This window comes from Chelon labrosus, assembly GCF_963514085.1.
Source record: "Chelon labrosus genome assembly, chromosome: 4".
In the NCBI taxonomy this organism is placed as follows: Eukaryota; Metazoa; Chordata; class Actinopteri; order Mugiliformes; family Mugilidae; genus Chelon; species Chelon labrosus.
The window spans coordinates 15,433,478-15,455,412 of record NC_140340.1 but is presented as its reverse complement, the minus strand read 5'-3'; the positions used below and the strand labels follow the sequence as shown (position 1 = coordinate 15,455,412).

The following is a 21,935-nucleotide window of genomic DNA, read 5'->3' as shown; positions in this document are numbered from 1 at the left end:
CTTTTGGATCAAATAAGAAAATATCAGAACAGCAATTCAGACTTAAGACAGGCCTCGTATAGTTTCACTGACATCTCCAGATTGCAGGAGATGTAGTGGATGTTGCGCATGCTGCGGCCTTTCACAGAAGTCAAATCTTTATTGTGAAGGAGGGAGAGATAAACAACTTCAACACTGGCCGCCTTGTATATGCCATTCTTCCTTCCCTTATGCTAATAAGAAAGTCACATCCGAGCCAGGCAACAAAAGCCCGTGGCTCAGGTGTTTCCTCTCTGCCTGCAGTGAAGGTGGCCAGGAAACTGTCCCTATGGCTGTTTCATGACACATATGGTTTCTTTTAGACACATCCTCCTTTAACTTCCTCCTTCAGTCCAGTGTGTTGCAATAGTGGCTGCAGAATGTATTAGTCTGTGTTATGGGAATAGAGATATTGGATTTTCATGCTGTTTTTCCAAACTATCTTATCTTTCAGGACTGGTTTGATTGTTTCCAGATGCTGAGGACTAGTGTGATTTCTCTGTGGAATAATCATAAGCTGCTGTGGACTAATCTAGTCGCTCTGCGTAATAAGTGACGGATCCGTTTTATCCTAGTTTGAATGAGATTTAGTGCGCTGCCCTGACAGGCTCACTCATTGGAGGAAATTGGATGGGCAACGTAAGCGCTCCTCTTGAATGGGAAAATAGCAGAGGAGGAAAAACAGGCTGAGCAACGCACTCAGTCTGAGAGCAGCCAAGCAGCGTCCACTAACAGAGAAAGAGAGAGAGAGAGAGAGGGACTGAGCCTCTAGATGCAGCCACTAGAAGGAACTCATTGTCATTTTTTGGAGTAAACACATTTTCGCCATCAGGGTTTTTCTTTTTCTTTTTCTTTTTTTTTTTGTTGTGTTCTTTTTTTATTCAGGATTCGCGTCACTGGGAGCCGTGCGCGCATTCCTCGGCAGGATTTGCGCATCTCCAACTGCAAATTGTTTTCTTGCTTTACGCGCTGCTTTAATTGACCATCCCGGGAGAACACGTCCATAGTCATGCTCCAGCGGCGGCTGGCGAAGCGTTTCATCTGAGATTCTTGTTATTTAAAAAAGAGAAAGGAAAAAATAATGGAACAGCAGCAGCTCTCCAAGCCGGAATGCAGGAACATGGACTCGTGTCTGAGACGTCTGAAGCAAGAGCTGGTAGGTTCTGTTTGTCTCTACTTCTGATAATGAAGGTACCACTTTCATTCATTTTTAATCTTAAAACTGACACCACTGAAAAGGTCAAAACTAAAATATGGATTTATTCACAAAAACTAGCCGTGGCTTTACTGCACACCAAACATCCTGACGCGTTTATGCATTTCTAACTCCCACATTGAGGCTTTTAGTTTTCAGCTGAGGGGGGCATGTGTATCTTTTTAAATCGCATTAATCTGTGTGGGCTTAAAGCTGCCAGCACACCAGAGGCATGTGTACACATCCCTCTTCTCTGTCCACGCATCTGGGACAGATGTTTTGAGCTTAATGAGCTCAAGACGTTTTTTTTTTTTCCTTCTTCCCCTGTAAGCAGGACTGTTCTTACTCTGGGGTGGGTTGTTGGTTATTAAGAAGAAATAGATTCACACTGTTCTTGGAGTGCTGTAGTACATTTAATCATGTGTTGCAACAGACTGCTGAGAGCTCTTGCAGTCACAGGGGAGTGAGTGAAATTGGCAGTCACGTTGGGTTTCATCACATTTCCATGCCCTAAATGAATTTGTTAGAATCCATTATTTAATATCTTCACATTTTTCCTCTAATAAACGAATGTGTTTGATGGCAGCAAATCTACAGTGCCATTTCTTTCCTCTCCTTTGAAATGAGGATCTGTAAGATGCACCCCAAAAGCACGCTGTAGACCGCTTCTCAATGGAGCCTTAACTGGCACAGATTTCATTTGGAATCATCTTCAAAGTGGACAATGTTTTTTTTCTTTCTATCTATCTGTCCAGCTACTGTCCTGCAGAAAGGCCTTGCGTGGTCGCATGTTGTGCAACATAATCCCCTCTGTGACTTCTTGATTTGCTGCTCCAAATTGGCCACACGTCTGTGAAGGGGCACTTGAGATTTTGGGGGGGAGTTGATGCCAGAAGGACATGTTGTGTTATAGATGCCGCATCGCAGTTTGGTAACATAATAGAAAAAAAATGTCACGCCATGAAGAGGATCAAACAGGGGAACGGGGGAGCAGATGCCGGTTTAAAAGCCGAGGCGGTCTCCCCCTGCACAGGACCATGTGGGATGCAATCTGTTGTTGAGGAAAAGAGTGGCATATATGCCAAGGTTGTCACTTTCCTTTCCACTGTGACCGATTTTCATCCAGTGCTCACTGGAGAGTGGCAAACCGGCTCCATCTGCAACGCAGAGATCACAAACACCTAACGGCCGACTTACAGCTGCGATGCTGAATCTGGTAGCTCTTCAGAATCACCTGAAGCTTTGGAGACTTTGGCGTGCTTTTGTCTTGCAGCTTAAATGTAAACTGCCTTGCATCGTAACTACATAGTGCAGTAAAATTAGCGCAGACTCTTCTGTAAGTCAGGTGATTGCACAACTCAAGCAGAACCAAGGAGCCTGCCAATCAGTCAATAATGAAGTGAAAGTAAATGGCTGTTCAGTGTTTATATAGCAGTTTTCTGCTGGGAGGGGCTGTTATTTTGCCCTAACTGATGTGCAGGGAGACAACGCATGGATCCGGCAAGCATCTCAGTCCTGGTACACATGTCCAGTCAGCAGAGGAACTGCTGTAGTGAGGTCCAGGTTTACATTTAGGATATATTTTTTAAAGGGTGCCCAGTATATAAGTTGGCCTGCAACAACCTGTACAGCTATTTTCTGTCTATGTTTTTTGGCTTCCTTAAGTCGACCTATGATAAGGTTTAAAAGTGCGCTCACTGTAGGCGCAGACTGTAGGAAAATGAATGGAAATACTCAAGGGCGGGTGGGAAAAAGCACTCTGATATTAAAGTGTCATTGCAAAACTGGAAAATCTGCATAGTTACGTTTGCAGTCTCTATAAACCCTGAGTGTGGCATCCAGAGTTAGCGAACTGCAACTGAAAACACTGCAATAGATACACTGAAACCCAAGACTAGATGCCCCGTCAGCTCTAAAAAGAGGAGAGTGTCATAGGAAAGTGTGAACACTGTGTCAGGGGTGTCAGTCTATGTGAGGGCAGGTCACTATGGACATTTGACCCTCAACCCAACAAGATCTGGGGCCGTTTCTTCTCCTAACTGCTGACCACATCCAACAGACCGAAGACGTCCAAACTCCGACCCAACGGGTCAGTTTTCAAGACAGGAATGTACCATCCTTTCTCATGTTTCTACTTACGTTACAGTAACTGAAAACAGTCCGTCAACAGTCTGTCAGCATCAGTTTGTTATTTTAAAAAAGCGTTCCATTGAAACGCGGATAAAACGGCAACAATGAAATATTTTTAAGCTCACGCATGACTCATTATTCGTGCAGCAGACAGACAAAGAGTCGTGAAAAGCGAAAACGTAAGCCCTTCCTGCCTACTCAGAGCTGAAAATACAAACCCCGACATGCCTTTGACTCACGACGTCTAAATGCAGGGTTCACACCTGCTTAGCACTGTCAGGATTCAGACCCACGAAACATAAATCACAGCTTTTGATACCATCGCCGCTGAAGCCGATTTCACATGCACCGTGCCCCTTTATCACTTTTACGCCTGAGGCGAATTTCAAACCCGAGTGTCACCTTGGAATTCAACACCAGAGCCAGCAAACATGAAGTCATCACATCTAAGAGAAATGCCAACGCTATAGTGCCTTCTGGAAAGTTTCACGTGACCTTTTTGAGCGTTAGATCAGAAAACTGTGCACAAAACAGGGTAACAGTTAAGCATTAAGCTCGTTTGTTTGGTGCTTCCCTCGTGGCTCCTGTTCTCCTAACTGCCCTTCCTTCCCCTCAGCTAAAATTGGCCCAACTCTTGGAGGCAGCTGTGGGGTTTTGCGTGGGTGATCATTGTGTTTGAGATCGAACCACGGACCTTCAACAAAGCCTGTTTATCATTATGGCTCCGCAAACAATCTGTAACCTGCTTTTTTTGTGGCTCACAGGATGGAAAATGAACTCAACGCCCAGGAGATCAGATTTATTTAGGAGTTTTTGTTTCTTGAGACAGCTGAGTGGTTAATTAGGCTGCTGCTGTGACCACACATGCAGTCCTTGCTGTGTAAGATCAATTCCCTCCTCTCCTCTGTTTGCTTTCACTGGGAGAAAAATATGTGGATTATTTCTCTCGGGCGCTGCTCTCATTGAGGCCAGTGTTCTCCTTGCTCCCTTGCGTTGCTGTATCCGTGGGGCCTTTGTCTTTCTCTGCGGCCAAAAGAAACTATATTCATGAAATTGTTCTGCTGCTAAAAAAGGAAAAGGATTCTATAAATAAACAATAGTTGAAGTATTTAGGCCACTAAGGAGCAGCAGAACAAGCTGCAAATAAATAACTGATATAATTCCAGCAAATCTTCACTCCTCTTTTAGCCCTGCTTTGATCACCACCATCTCCCAAAGGAATTATCGGTCTCTTTAGCTGCTAAATGCTTTGCCATGTTCCCCAGCTAATCAGTAACTTTTTTTTTTTCCTGTGGTGTGATACAGTAGGAATATCCAAGCATATTTGGTGAAAACGGCTGCCTGCTATGAGAGCGATCAGTACAGTTTTTGCGCAAACCAAAACAATGAGCTAAAAGACACAAAAATGCTCCAAAAATCTGAAAATTGGAGCTAAATTTTCTGCTGATTTGCACATTCATAAGTTCACACTAATAAGTTAATGAAGGATTACCTCCATACAGTGCAAATTTCAAACTGGCCAACTTTAGGCTGCAGGTAACTTGAGTTTGACTTTTGAGATGCTTCTAATGCTCGATTAAAAAAAAAAAACAACAAACATTCTTCCTTACAGCTCCCAGCAATCACATCCATTTTCTTCAGGAAATGCTTGCGTGATCTGTAAACGCCCTTCGATGTTAGAGGGGGTCGGGAAATTGGACGAGCACTTTCACTGCCCACACACACACAAGGTGCTGACGTCAACTGCTGCGCTATCAAGCATCTATGTAGCGATTATTGCTTCCACTAGAGGTTTCCATCCAGGAAGACAACAGATTGGATCCCAGGCTGTCTCCAAATATCATCTGCCAAAGATGATAATGTCTCCCACAGCAGAAACGTTTGTGGTGATGGCGTAAATTAGCTCAAGCAGGAAACAAGCTATTAAAACCACCTCCCGCCCCTGAAAAGGTCATGAGGGAGTCTTTGCTGGGCGGCAGGTCTTAGAAATTGTGATGAATGCATTGTAAATGGATTCAGTTTTACAGGGGCGGTCCTCCCCGTTTCTTATTCTCATTTACACTTCGGACAGTTTTAGTGTTACTTGGTCTTTCTGTGTGTTTTAATCCAACATCTACAGATGGGCTCAAAGCACAGAACACAAGAAGGTTAAAGGGGCATCTAAACCACTGATTGAATGAAAATTTCCATTACACTACCCCAACACAACGGAGGCGTATGAAATATTCTGTGATGCTCACAAAAGGGAAATGCTTTAAAAATGCATCAGCATGATCTCGTTCGTGTGCAGCAATTACTCTGGATAAGCCCCAGAACAGCCTGTCACGGTTTATCAGTACAAAGCAGCTCCCACAAAGTGAACTACATTGACTGTATTACTGTTGTGGATGCAAAAATATCTTAAATTCCATATAGTATCCAAGGACTTACAACTATAATGAACAATTGTGCAACTCAGGATTTAATTACAACGTCAAGGAAGCAGCGTGCACAACATATATTAAACGTGCTGTAGTTTGTTTGCCATACCGAAAATCTTTCTCTTACCTTATAAATGTCAGGGCCATGTGGTAACTGTGTAAAAAGCACGAATTTTAGATGTGGCATTCAGATATTGTCAGTAAATGTAACCCACTATTCTACGGAATTATAACAAAAAGCAATACGCTTGTCTAATGTGCGCTGAAATTATAAAATTCTAGTTAAAAAAACGTTTATTTTTAAAGACCAGTTTGTCCTTAAATCACAGCAGAGGCATTTGTGCCCCATATTCTTTTGTTGAACATTACTCACACATGTTCCTCTCGTGAACACGACCCTGAGGACATTTGGACCGAACAGAGTCACCACATAACGTTTTTATTTATTTATTTTTTTTCATCAAAGAAGCATTCAGTGCCGTGTGCACAGTAATTTATTTCTTTCAGTGAACGCTGCACAGCTTTATTGCTCTCTTGATCATGACCTCAGGGCTATCCACAGCAGTTTGGCCACAGAGACCCTCTGTAGCCCCCCGGACAGAGACCCCATTGCTGCCCTTGACCCACACAGCCCACCATTCATTTTTAATTAGGGGTGGAGGTAGAGGGTGGGTGGAGGGTATTAGAGCTGCCGCTGCTGGCGAGCTCCTTCCAAACAGGAAGACCTTTTGGGTCTGATAACCTTGGCCTCACTGTTTCCTCCACCCTTCCAGCCACTAACAAACAAACAACAGTGGATAGCCTGTTTTTTTTTTTTGTTTTTTTTCTTTAGGGGGAATAGTTTGTGGTTAAGTTATCATTTGTGTGTTTATTTATCACCTAATAATACAGCTCATGTACGTCAGTGAGCACAACATACGACCACAAACATGCCACGAGAAAAGACACTGAATTCATTCAAGTGAGGCAAGTGTGGACATGTGTGAGCTCAGTGTGTTTTCGCAGTGGATTTATTTTTCCCTTCCATAACTGACGGAGGCAAAATCAAGGCCATGATGAACAGAGAGAACTCGACAGACAGCAGAGGCGGAGCATTGATTTATTTATACTTTGTCTTATTTTATTCACTTGCATGCATATTGAATGGTTTTTTGGGATGCGCACAAGAGGGATCTCAAATAAAAGGGTCACAAATCAACGTTTTCCTTTTTTAATTAAAATGCCCAGAACTTTTTAATAAGCCCCCCCATTCAATGTTAATTCAGGACTGCCAGCTTTTGTTCTTAAACTTTGAAGCATTCAGCCCTTGATTGGCAATTATGTCTGGTTGGCTGGCATCACTGCTGGCAGAAGAAAAAGTGTGTGTGTGTGTGGTGGGGGGGTAAAGACAGTGGAGACTCTGGACAGTCCCTGTTTGTCTTTCATTCATTCAGTAGATTTTCACTTGGACTGCTTTTCGTCATGATCTTTTTATAGAAATGCACGCTTGGTGGATTAAATGGCTAAAACACTTGGAGGCTCGGTTCAAAAAGGAGCTTTAACCAAACTTCACAAGACTGCGTTAATGATGCTAGCGTTTCGGGGCAGTACAGCGATTCCCTGCAGCCCCAATTTCATCCCAGCGCTCTTATTAAATTAGATTAGACGGACATTATTTTTCATCTCCATTTTTCAGCGTAATACCTTAATGTGCTGGTGCCAAGCCTTTGTCTCCTGCGCGTTTGTCCTGACGAGGCCCTCGGCTGGTTCGCACGTTGCGCAAGTGAGACATCCCAAGATTTCTGCAACATCTGTGTCCAAACTAGAAACTGCCGCAGGACATTAGTTTAGAGTCCCTTTTAGCATCTTGAGCAAATGCCAGAATGAAGCTTGTAAAGGCTGACATATTTGGGTCACAAAGTTCAGCCATGAAGTGGCAGCGGTGGAGCGCATGAGGTTAGCTGGCATGGTAAAGGTAGAGTAATACGGTTAAGTCAGCTACTGTTGCTCTGTTTGTTCCCCACAGCACAATATGAATTATTAATACAGCCTTAGAATAGAAATGCCCGTAAACAACTCTGTGTTTTAAATAACTGCGGGGAGCGCCTGCTTTCTGGGGATAATGGAAAAGTTGCATGTGAGTGTTAAACTATGGTGGGTTTGGTTAGCATGTGCAAACAGGTGCAGCTGTTTTAGACGGCAGGAGAATCCTCTTGTAAGGAGATAATATTTCAAAAACAGATTTAATACATTTAAAGTGGTCCAGATATCAGTGGCAGCTCAGAGTACGGTAATCCCTCAGATGATCCCTGCATAAACTTCACCGAAGCCACATGTCGGCCTTGAAGTTGCAACAACAATACATAAGCCAGCACGTCATCTCGTCTCCAGTCTTGTTGACCTTTGATGTGGAGGAGAGTAAACCATAATTATACACTCTTTCCCAGCCTCTCCTGGTACGCAGGCAATTACAGCTAATGAACTCAGCCATATGTTGAAGGCATGAAGGCAAGAGACAACCTGACGGTGCTAATTACACGTACCTCCGCCGCCTAATTTAGCGAGCCAGCGGGAAGCTCTGAGGCTTTCGTTTCCAGCATGTGCATTGATAGGCTCATTATCTGACGTTAGCGAGTCTTCACGCCCCCATGCACCTATTTACCCATATGTTAGAGATAAGTGTTTTAACCCAGGGGTTTAAAGTTTAATGTTATGGCGAAGTATAAGTGTAAGTGCAAGGACCTCTGAGAGTATATCACAGACCTTAAAAGACTTAGTTGGGACCAGCTTCTCTAATGCATACATTTTTTATTTTGTCATCTTGGGTCACAAAAATAACTTGTAATAAAATACATAAAAGTAGTTGCAGCTAATTCCCTTACCACAAAAGTTTTTGCTGAGTAAAAATTTGTAATTACCTTCATCATTAAGACAAAAACGCATAAAACTGCTCAAAGAGAATTGGGCCGACGGTGTGGTATACAGTACAATGAGGAAACAATCAATGTTCTTCGTTTGGCGCATGGAACAAACTTTATTCACAATAAAGCCTGTACCTCCTTTAAGGCTTGCTTGCTCCCTATGACAACATAGTGAAATTCATTCAGCATAATGTGTACGGTCTCCAAGATCTGCTAGAATATTAAAACAGAAAAGAAAAGAAATGTTTTCTTTTTTTTTTTTTCTTTTTCTTTTTTTTTTATTGAGAAAAACAAGCAAGGTGCTTACAAGACAAGGACAATAACAGTGTAGAACATTGAACAAAATAAACTGTGCTAGTTGTACGTGTTGTGTTGTGTGGGTGGGTGGGTTAAGAAAAATGTTTTCATGTCATGGCCGCTCTAGACAAAGCAAGAGAATCTACAAAGTCTGTAGGTTTTATCTACAGCACAACATTTCATAGCATTAAAGAGTCGCTGAACTATTAGAGTCAGAAACAGACTGGACCTGCCAGCCGTCTGGTTGCCATCCCTGGAGCTAGACTGCTGTCCTCACTAAGAAAAGTCAACTTTTAACTTCTGAATTCGCTTTAAGTTAAAGGTACAGATGAACCTAACAATCCCAAGGTAGCGATAGTTGTCATCTTTTTGACATTTGTCTCTTTTCCCAGGAAACCACCCACATTCTGTAACATTGATCTCATCTCTCACGGTGCTTATACGTCTCTTTGTCTATGGTGCTGTACTGTCAGTTGTCCTACGCAGCTACATTTCCCACCCGGGGTCAACACAATCACTGCTCCCCCAGGATTAAGCATCGCGGCCTTGTGTTGTTGTACCTACGTTCTCCCCCCTCCCCAATGTTCTTATGGTGTCATCCATAATTGAATCCATCAACAGTTTTCTCTTCGACATCTAAACATATGGCGAGGGATCCCTCCCCGTCAGCCCTCCTCCCTCTTCCCTCCCTCCTTCCCTTACATCCCTGCTCATGCGGCTGACTCTTTCTCACTTGCTGTCTCCCCACTCATTGTCATCCCGTTTCCGCCTGAGTGACCCTGTCCCCCCCTGCCGTGTGAGGGGGGATTATAGTCTAGATGGACAGCGCTGATTGGCTGTCGCGCCCAGCGGTGTCCCTCTATTGGAGGGGGATACATATAGGGGGCAGTCAGACTGATCTGTTTGAAAGGTGAGAGACAGTGATGGGCTGACACTGACTAACAACAACAGAGAGAGACAGACAGTGATATCTATACCTGCTGCTTTGTGAGAGTTTATAGGAGGTAAGGCTGTGACTTTATTACTGAACACGTATAATATTTGTTTTGTAGACTGAGCTGCAAGTTTGACATTAGAGACTATTTTATGCTAAAGAACTGATATTGACTAGCAGTTTGTTCTTACTGTGGCATTTGGTTTGATTTAAAACGATGCTGCCGACAGTTTTGTTTCTATGGAAAAATAATTGTGGTCTTTCTGGTAGGTGTGCTCCACCGTTTCCCACACACACTTCCGCATTTTTCAAACTTCCTTTCGTGCATACTCTTCCCACAGGTGTCTTATTTAAAAACAAAAAAACAAAGGAGAGAGGTTGCTCCCAGCAAGTTAACCCATCAGTCAGTTGTTACCGTTGCCAGTTTGTGCATATTTTAAAATGAAATAAGATAAACTTGTACTATCTACAGTAAGAGAGTGATTTAGTGTCTGGGTCAAGTTGTGCGATGACTCAAGTCTGCAAGTTAAGACACAGGTCAGGATGCTGCCTCTGGGCTTTCTGTCTGCCTTCAGGAGAAGACGGTTAGTCCAGGTCATGTGACGCAGGCTCTTAAACTGATGAGAGCAGAAAGAGAGAGTAGGAGGAGGAGGAGGATAAAAGCAGAGTGTGTGATTACCGCTGCATAGAGGGGAGTACGGGTGAAGACAAAAGGCTCGAAGGAAAAAGAATATATGAGATAAAGCTAAGAGAGTGAAGCAAAAATAAAAAAAAGGAATGTAGAAATGAACCTGAGGAAAAAAACCAAAAAGCTTGTCTGTTTTACAGCTGTCACTGTTTGGATCCGCTCTCATACGCAGACCATATGGGACCCTGGCTCTGTCATCCAAAACTAGGTCACATGACCACATAATTAAACAAGGTGCGCAGCCTGAAATCCACAAGAGCACAGAGTCTAACCAAGAGAGGCAAAACATGGGCCTATTAGTATGAGGTTTATTATTATGATAGTGTCAGCTGGTGGTGTGCAATTAGATCTGTGGCGGCGATAAATGATGAACATGAGAGGTGCAATGAGGAAATCAGTCTATAATGGATATAATGGATGGATATAATGGTGTCCTGCAGGAGGCTGAAGAGTCAAATGATTGAACTCTTAATGTTGAGGTTTTCAGCTGCTAAACCAACCTGGACATTGTTTTTGTTTCTCATCTTCATCTCTTTATTTCTCTCTCTCTCTGTCTCCTGCAGGTGTCAATGAAAGAAGCTGGAGATGGCCTCCACGCTCAGATGAATACAATGATGGGAGCCCTCCAGGAACTCAAGCTCCTTCAGGTCCAGACAGCCCTGGAAAGCCTCGACATTTCGGGGCGCCCCATTAACCGAGGAATCCCACATCCAGCTCCGACGGCTCCTCCTGACCCGTCACCTGCAGCAGCTTCAGCCTCAGGAGAGGATCACGCAACCTGCTTTAGACAAGCCATGCTCATGGAGGCCAGCCCAAGTCCGATGCCAAGTCCGAGGCCATCTTTGGAAAGCAGAAACTCCGTCAGTCGAGATGATCGTAGCCCATCACAAAACAGAAGCAGCCTGGGTACATCATCTTCCTCTGCATCCAGCTTCGAGAGTGAGAGTGAAACAAGTGAAACAAGTGAAACAAGTGAAAGAAGTGAAAGAAGCGCAAGAAGTGCAAGAAGTGCAAGAAGTGCAAGAAGCGAGAACGATCTTGAGTCTATACCTAAGAGGTGGTCAGGATACGCTGCCCCTCAGGTGGATTTCTATGGACCAATGGTAGGAAACCCTCCACCAGAACCCTACCCTCATCCACAGGCTCCCCGTCGAGCACAAGCGGTGGACCTGCCTGGGATCCTGTACAGCCTCTCTAGAGAGGGCCCTTCATTGGATAGTGACTACTCCCAGGACAGCGCAGACGACGCCAGTGACTGGACTTCTTCACTCATGAGCCGCAGCCGTAACCGTCAGCCCTTAGTGCTGGGTGACAATGTATTTGCAGACCTCGTAGGCAACTGGCTGGACCTGCCTGAGGTGGAGAGGGAGGAAGGGGAAGAAGAGGAAAGGAGAAAGAGGAGGGAGGAGAGTATAGTGGACGGTGGGGCGGACAGACCTGACACCCCAGCCCATCCTCTCCGCCTCAGCCGCTCGCAGGAGATATGCAGAAAGTTCTCGCTCACTACAAACATCTTCAAGAAGTTCTTGCGCAGCGTCCGGCCAGACAGGGACAAGCTGCTCAAGGAGAGGCCCGGCTGGATGGCTCCGGAGCTGCCAGAGGGGGACCTCTTCAAAAGGCCCAAGAAACTGGCTCCCAAAAGCTCAAAAGGCAGCTTTTATCTGCCATTCTGGGCCAGCGGACAGCAGGGCAAAGGCAGGCCATGTCTGCATCTCGCTGAGGCAGAGAGGAGCCACCATCAACAACAACACCATCAACACTTCCCCCAGTTCCACCAGCAACCATTTGCAGGGATTTATTTAGACAGGAGGCAGCCAGAGACTGGTCGGGAGAAAATGCAGCCCTTGTTTGACTACAACACAGCTGTGTGGGTCTGACAGCGAGTCTCAGCCAACAGACTGCCAGCGATGCCAGACTGAGCGAATGACAGGTGTTGGGGGGTTATGGCTGTGATGGCAGAGAGTGAGTGAGTGAATGAATGGTAGGCTTGGATACGAGTATCTTCCAAAAATGAACTGATAAACTTCACATTCACATGTTTCTCCTCTGACAGAGATTATCAGGGCAACATTTTGTCTGACAATCTGAAAACCTGAACCTCGTTTGCTGTGTATGTCTGAGTGTACGTGTGTGTGTGTGTGTGCCGGATGGAGAGTGTCTGAGACAGAGATCTTTTTCAGGATTTACGCTACAGGTTTTGTATGATTCAAATTTCTACACGTGTGCACGCATGACTGGATGCTCTGGTTGTCTTAAAAGACGGTACATTGAAAAGGACATCTTTCTCAGAGTGTCACCATCAGTACAGGTCGTTATGAAAAAGAAAAAAGCATCAGGAGTTTTTTCACTTCTATGCTTCAGGACACACTCATGTCTAACATGTTTGCATCTATGAATAGGAACACACAACTGTTCAATTGCATGGTCACCATTTTTATAAGTGATGCTACAAACAGCTGTTACTGAACGCACTGCCACTAAACAAGCTCCCTTTTGTTTCCAAACGGCGTCCGAGACCTTGGAAACTCAGGTTTGACTGAACACGTCTCATTCAACTTTCTCAGGGAACAAATGCCACACAGGAGAAAAACAAAATGAGACACTGCCACATTAAAATGCATCTTATCTAAGACATAACAGCAATATGATGCATGACTAGATCAGAGGCTGCACAGTAAACCTTGTCTCCCATAATTAGCAATGTTGTGCTTGCTGTCATGTTCCAAACATTCACTTCTTTTCTTCTCTGCCATGTAGGCATGGCAAATGTTGAGTCAACTGAAAGTCCTCTTGGGTTGTTATGCAGAGAGAGAGAGGAGGGGGCAAAGATGGCACGGCCAACAATGAGTACTGACTAACTGACAGCCATCTGGTACCCGGACGTTATGTAAAGCATGTTTGCCACAAGCTCGAAGAACAGAACGGGCTCATTTAATCCCAAAGCTTTGTCAATGAACTGAAAGATGACGACAGTGTTGCATACTGTACATAGCCGCGGGTGAATCCATTACAGGGCTGTGACAGAGGTAGGACAGTTGCGGTAGAGACCCACAATCTGTGTCAGGCAGGACTCAATGTACAGAACATTGTACATATGTCATCAACCGAACAGCAGCAATAAGACGCATTTATTGTAATATCCCATCGCATGATTTTTATTCACAGATAAACATGTAAACAACACTTTTAACTAGTTAAACCACAAACTCATAACTTCATCTTTGACCTACAGTATTTATTCTCTTGTAAACTGTTTCAGTGTTTTTCATTTCAGCACCGTAACAGTTGAACTCAAACAGCTTCGGTCACAAATTCCCTCAGGATTACAGATGACACTGCCCGCTTTTGACTTTTCGAGGACCACTGTTATGCAAAGACAATCTGATAAATTGTTGTGAAATGAAAAAAAAAAAAGAAAAGAAAAGTTAATTTCACTCAGTTTTGAAACATAATACCAGACCAATCAACTCCAGCCAGCAGGGATTAGGCCTCAGAGGTCTTTTGAGTGTCTTGGCCAGTCGATCCATATGGTGCAGTCTCAGTATTCAGGTCAATACATACAGCACATTCAGAGGGTCCAACACACAAACAGACGGTTTCTGCATCTGGGACAGCCGTGCCATAAGGCGCAGTCTGAGATGTCTTATCACACAGTATGTAAAGGTAACATTCGTTTCTTCCTCTTAAGAAGTGTAAATATTCAGCACTGTTGTTGATATTTTTCATCAGGGTTCTGCGAACCTCCAGTAGTGATGACGTGTCATGTGCACTGTAAAACTGTCACTGACTCTTTGTAAATTAAAACAGTTTTCAGAAAGAAACACCACTCTGTGTCTTGACTTTGAGTTTTTGCGCATAGATATGGAAAATCTGTTTATTTTTATTCGACAAATGTGCTACTGACTAGTGACTTCCTGATGAAAATAAAGTACATGTTAATGACAGCAGTTTTCTGGTATCTACACATATGATACGGTAAAGTCAGTATATTCAAAGGTCCAAAGCTAATCACGTCCTTATAAAGAATCAATAAAAGGCTTATTGGAATTTTTAATTAGCGTCAAATGCATGGATTAAATGCAGTTTTTACTGACATGTAAAAACATATATATAATAAAGAATCACCCGTTTTTGCAAATGTGCACATTTCTGCTTTTCTCTGTTTTAAATCAAACATGTTCATTCATTTTTTTCAAGACATTCATGTTTTTGTAATCCATCAGACAAAAAGTGAAAATTTCCCGGGGACAAAACAAAAAAATATCAAGCGTTAGCATCGAAGCTCTTGCTTTCAGCTGCAGCTCTTAGTCTGATTTGTTTCTGCTCCGCTCTGCAGCCTCACTACAGCAAAGTGCCGCTGCGTGACTAACAGGTTCACCGAGGGCAAAGTCAGCAACTCACTCACAGCCCGAGCATCAACTGCGCACTAAACTGATTCTAAATCTGTCCCACAGCCCCATCACTGTCTTCAATAAATAAACAAAAGCAACCCAAACACCGCGGCCCTGCAGTTCATCCTAGGCACTCCATGACACTCAATCCCTGAGACGCTTCATACACATCAAACAACATCAACCAGTTCATCTTTCTGTCCCCGAGCACTGTGTCCATTAAAAGCAAATAATATCTACTGCAGAGGTCTTGAGCTCTTATAAAACATCTGCAATTTATATGTTAGAAACAAATATTTGACATGATATCCTGTGGCTGAACTCGAATAAATGAATAAAAAAGGATCTATTTTCATGATAAATGAGTTATTTGAGCCGTGGACAAAAAGAAAATCTCAGCTGCAAGAACCCTTGGGTTTCCAGCTGCTCAAATGTGACTATAAATTTAATCGTTTACTCTCCTATGACAAAAACAGTTGAGTATCTTTAGGGTCAAACATCAGCCTGTTTCATGAGAAATTATTACAGGCTTGCTCAACCAAATAAAAAAATCAAACGTTCGGATCAAAATACTCCAGACTTGGGGAATAGCACTAACGTATCATAACAAAATACTGGTGAAATGAACGAGTTTCGCGGCAGATAATGCGTTATTTAGAGGCTGCGTTGCAGTGCCCCAGTCACCCCCACTATATGGATATACGCGGATCTAAATATCGTCCGAATGACTCCAAATGACACTAAAGTTATATGGGTGAGTAAACGATCGTATTTTATGCAAGAAATAAGGTCCAGGTTGTAAAAAACGGTAATTCCCCTTTAAAGACATACATGAATAAACAACAAATCAGTCGAGGTTAACATGAAACAGTGCTGATGATTAATCATTTTAAAGTTTAAATCAGTCAGTCGTAGAACCAAAAACTTTTAGTCATTAAAATGTTTCATATGCAACTATTTTACTGTTTTAATATGACGTTGTTTTACTTTGAAGAGTCATCTGGACAAAAACAACCATTTTAAGATTTGTCTCCGGGAATAAATTGTATTTTTTTCCGTGTTTCATTTTCTGATGTCATACTTACTTAATGTGGTGAGTAAACTTTCCCTCTGCTCGGGAAGAAAAACCCCAAACTTCCTTCTGATGTTAAGATGTTATCCTGAAACCTAGAAGATTGCAGTCTAACATCACCCCACACACGAAGTGCCAAATATGTTCTGATGAATACTCTTAACTTTAATACCTTCTCCCAAAACACTTTCTAACTCTCAACTAACAGGTCAGTGAGCAGTTTAGATTAAAAAAAAAAAAACACACCGGGGTGATTTGAAACAGGATAAGAATAATCTGGGTGTGCATGTGTATGTGGGTTTGTACGCAACAGCTGCAACTGTAGTCACTTCTCTTGTGGCTCAGTTTCCCCAGGGATCTTAGCAGTGGACGCTGAGTGTCTAACCACCACCTCCTCCTCCCTCCCTCCCTCTCTCTCCCTCCCTCTTCTCACTGGTCCCAGATAGTCAGCTGTCGCTCTCTCACAGCCTCACCACACTACTCCCAGCCCAGATCTGGGGCATGCAATGCCCGAATGCAGTAGAGTTGCACAACTTTACAAGTCTGAGAGTCGGCAGGTTCGTACGAAGCCCGAGCACAAAGACACAGTCGTATGATTCAGCAGTCAGCGGTGACTTATTGCCTGAATACTGTATAATGATGTGATGATGTTATTAAGAAAGGGATCATTTCATGAGTAAGGGGAGGTGATTAAGGAATGCAGTGTATGAGCGTGCGCTATGCAATGTGTGCGTGCACGTTCCTGTGACCCCTGAGGATCCTACTGTAGCCTAATTTCCTGCTAAGCGCTCATCTTTCAATAAGCCTTCAGCTGCGTCGCCACACAGCTCTGTCTCGGCCCTCAGGAATGCGCTCACGTTTCACTTTTTATAAACGTCAGCAACTAAAAGTCCAGAATCGTCACTCGGCGCAGCTTTCTGCAGGTTCCCACAAGAAACACGAGCCCTCCTCATACAAGCACTCACACACGCAAAACCTAGCGAAACCATAGGTCATTTGTAGTAGCACATAAACACCCCCGCGTTTGGAAATGAAAGACTACATCTTAAAGCCACGAAGCATAGCAGAGATTTGGCAGAGAGATAAATACAAGAGTTAAATCCAGGGTGAATTATTTGGGATTTAACATCTGGCCGCTTTGCGCTGCAACACTTATCGTACGACATAAGTCTCACACTCTCTTGTTCTGCTAATGCATGCAAAGTGGAACTTCACAGCGACGAGATGATGTTGTATTAAACATTATTACCGTGAGTGCTATAAGGTGAAAGGGGAACTGTGTTATGCACAGACTGCAATCATACTCACTACTTTCAAGTGCTTTTAAACATATGCTCACATTTTTGTTTTGGCATGTCTAAGAATATACAATGCAGATCTTAGTTACATATGGTGGAGCAGCATAGATGAAGACCTGCAATTCAAAATACAGTTGTGCAGATGTCGACTCTCTAGATAAGGAGACTATACTTTATTTGAGGCGTTACATATATACTATGAAGTATATTAATGTAGGCAAGTTGACATCGCTACTACTTGTTTGAAAGAACAACACTGATTTCAAGGTAGTCAAACATATTTACATTAATAAGGCTGCAGAATCCAACAAAAATCTGTGTTAGTGACACAGAAACCACCATTCTGATGTTTTATCAACCGTTGCACAAACAAACATTTAAAGCGTTTGCTGGTTAAAGCTTTTTAAGTGAAATGAACATGATTTAAAATGTATATATGCACCCACATCTGCATTTAACCAAGTGAGCACACCCGGAGGAGTGGGCGGTGTCATATATGACAATAAACTGAACAAATTCAGGTTTTTCACTTTTGGCTGAATAAAATAAGCACACTGGAAGGAGTTAAAAGACATTCTTTACTATTTCCCCTGCCATCTTTTAGATAAAACCACTAATTAATCACAAGAATAATCATTAACTGTAAAATAAAACACTGTGTTTCATGTGAAGTTTGTGGAGATGTATCATTGATATAATTCTCAGCTATATGACTCAAATTCAAAATGGGCTTTATTGGCATGAAAGTTTCTTAAAAAAAAAAAAAAAAAAAAAAAAAAAATTTAATTACTGATCAACTGCAATGTGAGTACTCTAACTCTACGTTATTTCTTGCTGTGCTGACCCTCACGTTCTGTCTGATTAACTGTTGTCCAGTCTTCTCCACAGCCGATCTCAGGTCTACTGAATGTTTCAACCAGACCCAGCGCAGCACTGATTATTTTTGGGACACAGTCTGCAATGCGAAGCTCCCTGCAGACCACCCTCATCTAAAGCCATGACTGATGTCTGTAAGCGCTCTGACAGGTGAGCCTAATACACAGGAATGTTTCCATTCTTTTGATCTACCTACAGCCTGCCAGTATTTTCTGAATCTGAGGAATTCGGCGTTTACTTGTACAAATGCAGTCTGATGTCAGGCTGGCAGAAGTGCCGTCTGTTGTGTTGTTTCAGGGCTCTCGGCTCTATGACTCCTGCTGTGACCTGCCGATGTAATCTACTTGGGGGGTGAAATCAGACAAACACTGACAGTTTGATGCTGCAGCAGAGATTTATTCTAGAGCTGAAACTCACAGGAAATGTCAGTCAAACACAAAATAATTGATAACTATTTAAATAATTGAGTTATTATTTCAGAAATCACCAAGAAATGGTAATCACTGGTTACAGCTGGTAGGAGCTGACGTTAAATTAAATATATTTACGTCTGTACTGTTAGTCAGAAGAAATCACCCGTTTAGTATTTTTATGACATTTTAGATTAAAGGGTACTGGATTACCAGCAGATTAATTAACGTTGTAAATAATCATGAGTTGCTGCCATTCTTGATGGGTCCAATTTAACTCTTAACTCGTTCATGCATGCCATGTGATTTCAGGTTGTGCATACAGTGCACACATATTTCCCCGCTGTAGGATTGATAAATGATGATCTTATTCTAAAGCATGGAAATAACTTGTCCAGTCTAATTTAAATATCACTTCAGTCAAATTACAGCTAGAATAAATGCAGCACAGCTATTTTACACTATACAGAGAATTTTTTAGCATCTCAACAGTGAAGATTTGCTGCCTTTGTCTCGTGTGATAATAGAAAGTGTGTCTACATTTCAGACTAAAACGTAGGGCTTTAAACATCTGTCTCAGTTAATCAATCACGAAGACAACTGGTAACAGAACCTAATCCACAAAACATCACATTTTGCATTTATTTAATCCAATACTAATCCAAGGTATAGAAGAAATTTTTACTCTTTTGAATGTGCTATCAAGACATACACAGAAATGTGTAAAAATTACGAGATCTGAGCGGGTTTTATTGCTGTTAATTGACTGTTTTGGTTCATCAATAAAGTAATAAGCCAGCAATGAAAACCCATCTCTTTAAGGATAGACTAAAGCTCCAATGATTAGATTATACTAATGGATCAGTTAATGCATCAATTGATAATAAATAGCTTTTTGAAAGCCCTCGTTGTAGTTAATTATATATTGTTGGTTTATTTTTACTTTCAGATTCAGTCTTTTAGACTTTCTGACATTTTATAAAGCAACCAACTAATCAAAGACATATCTGTTAAGATTCTCAGTCTTCCAGATCATGTTATATCAAAGCCTGACATAGCCAGACTCCATTCAGATCAGAATATGAGTCTGGCTTGACTGGGATTTCATTTTAGGGGGTGTTTAACCAATAAAGAGAAGAAAAAAAAAAATAGCTCTGCACGCAATTGGATTGCCCTAAAGCCAACCATGAGCCAGAATTGTAGGCCTACATCCCTGTTACTCTTCATCACTGGATAAATTTGATTGGCCCAGCAGATCTTTGCCGGAGCATGATCAGTCCCCAACGGAGAGACTCCAGACCGACTGTCCACTGCAAAAACTTTGTCGGTGGGATAAGTCGGGCTGGCTTCCAGTCAAGTTAAATCCAAATAACTAAACTGAAACAAAGGCAGCCATTCCTGTGGAGTTTCCTTGAAGATCACCACTCATCCAAGTGGCTTCTTCTGTTCTTATCGCCTGCTGGGGAGTTTAGGCGGTCAAGTGGTGAGAACCTTAACCCCCCACGAGTTCTTTGGATAATCAAAGAAATGATCTAAACTTTATTCTCAATATAAAAATAAAAAACACCTACCATCTACCAACTCCACGTGAGCCGAGGCACCAGCGCGGGAAAAGTCTGATTAATTTGTTTCTGTTTGTTCTATTTGAGTCAACACAAGCAGCATGAAGCCTGCGGCCTCCCACACTGACAACATCGCAGCATATCATTAAGTGCTGTTTCTCTTCGCCGCTTCTCAGCAATAATTTAGGAGATCATCTCACGGCAGCAGCAGCTTCAGATCTGAGCACCTGCCGAGCCGCAGCACGCAGTTATTTTCCCTTCAAGAGCTTCAGATCATTCGTCGTCATTAAACAGGAGCTGGTTTCCTGCCAGTCGTGGCAGCCGCTCCCAGTCAGAGGGAAAGACTCTTCCACCACCAAGCTGACCAATATACGCTCAGATTAGACGTGAGCCCTGCTAATGGCTCAGCGGCCGCCATTTAAACTTCACCACCCCCTTAACTACAAAAGCATCAATTTTCATGAAGCCCCTCAAATCCCCTTCAATTCTCTCAAACCCTTCAAACAGGGAATAATTGAGCCTTGTACTTAGCCGGTCTTATCTCTGCAGGGTGTTGCTCTCATGAAGTGGCTGTTTGCGCACAAACGCCAACACACAGACTGCACACAAACACACACAAATACACACTCCCTCCTTCCTCCACCCTTTGCTCTATTAATTTCTCCTGTCATTCCTACACACACACACACACACAGATAACACACACATCACCCCAGGGGGTCGTGCTTTCATCAAGTCACAAACTGAAGACCAATGGGGGCTGTTGTTCATCATTAATCCAGATTAAATACAAATCTCTGGGTTTGACTCACTGACAGTTCTTTAAGGCCGCATCCCGTTACCCAACATAAGTCATCATCGGTTATCAGGACATCTTTAAAAAACAAATGTCGTTTGTATCGTTAAATCTGTTCTTTTCAGCCATTTCCTCTGAAGTTGATCTTCACTATCTGACATTTTAAAACCTCTGAACCTGACTAACCAGACTGTTCCTGCTGTCTCCCCGCATTTTCTTCCATGTCTGCCTCCTCATTGCCAGAAGACATTTTTCAAGAAAGCGATGTATACAGAGAGAGAGAGAGAGAGAGAGAGACGCCTACTCTTCCAGTTGACGTATTTCCCAAATGAAGTGAGCGCTGCAAGTCCAAGAGGATGTGCCGTCTCCTTGGGTATACCAATGGAAACAATCTGCTTCATGGATTCTTTATTAGGTCGTCGCATTGTAGTTCACTTTTCGCAAAAAGAAAAAAAAAAAAAAACAGACAGAGGAATATGAATATTAGATGGCAGTTCTCCAACAAAACACCTCCGAACATCACAATAAATACACATCATTCCTTTAATGCTCATAAGATATAAAAGATGAGCAAAAGAAGACACATTTGTATGTATTTTATGTTACTTCTAATCTGCTATACAGTATTTCAGAGGGAATGTGAGTACCATTATACTTTCAACCTCACTACATTTATTTAATAGATATAGAGTTTACAGATTAGAGAGTTTACATGTGATTAACATGTAAAATACTGATAAGGATTAAACCGGCATTTCCCCAATCGTTTCCGATAAAAGGGTCTTATCATGAATAGATAATCCACATCAAAACCAACCAGCTACAATGGTAAAATGTCAAAACATATATTTACCTAATTATATAATTACAACTTTGATACTTTACAACCAAAATCTAAAAATGGATTTTATATACTGCCTCTACCAGTTTAGGTCAGTGAGCGTGGAA

At 42.5% G+C, this 21,935-nt stretch overlaps 1 protein-coding gene across 1 annotated transcript; it reads left to right on the top strand.

Annotated features, from left to right (window-relative positions):
* Positions 1-757: 757 nt before the first annotated feature.
* inka2 (inka box actin regulator 2) lies at positions 758-14,853 on the top strand. The gene is made up of 2 exons (XM_084542635.1): positions 758-1,174; positions 11,146-14,853. Exons 1-2 carry the CDS (start codon positions 1,100-1,102, stop codon positions 12,457-12,459), a joined length of 1,389 nt encoding a protein of 462 aa, XP_084398761.1. The 5' UTR covers positions 758-1,099; the 3' UTR covers positions 12,460-14,853.
* The last annotated feature ends 7,082 nt before the right edge of the window (positions 14,854-21,935 follow it).

What these genes read in the sequence shown, in the direction of transcription:
- inka2 (XM_084542635.1), top strand. Translation starts at nt 1,100, where the DNA reads ATGGAACAGCAGCAGCTCTCCAAGCCGGAATGCAGGAACATGGACTCG. An exon ending in GACGTCTGAAGCAAGAGCTG is followed by an intron (nt 1,175 to 11,145) that starts GTAGGTTCTGTT and finishes TGTCTCCTGCAG; the next exon opens with GTGTCAATGAAAGAAGCTGG.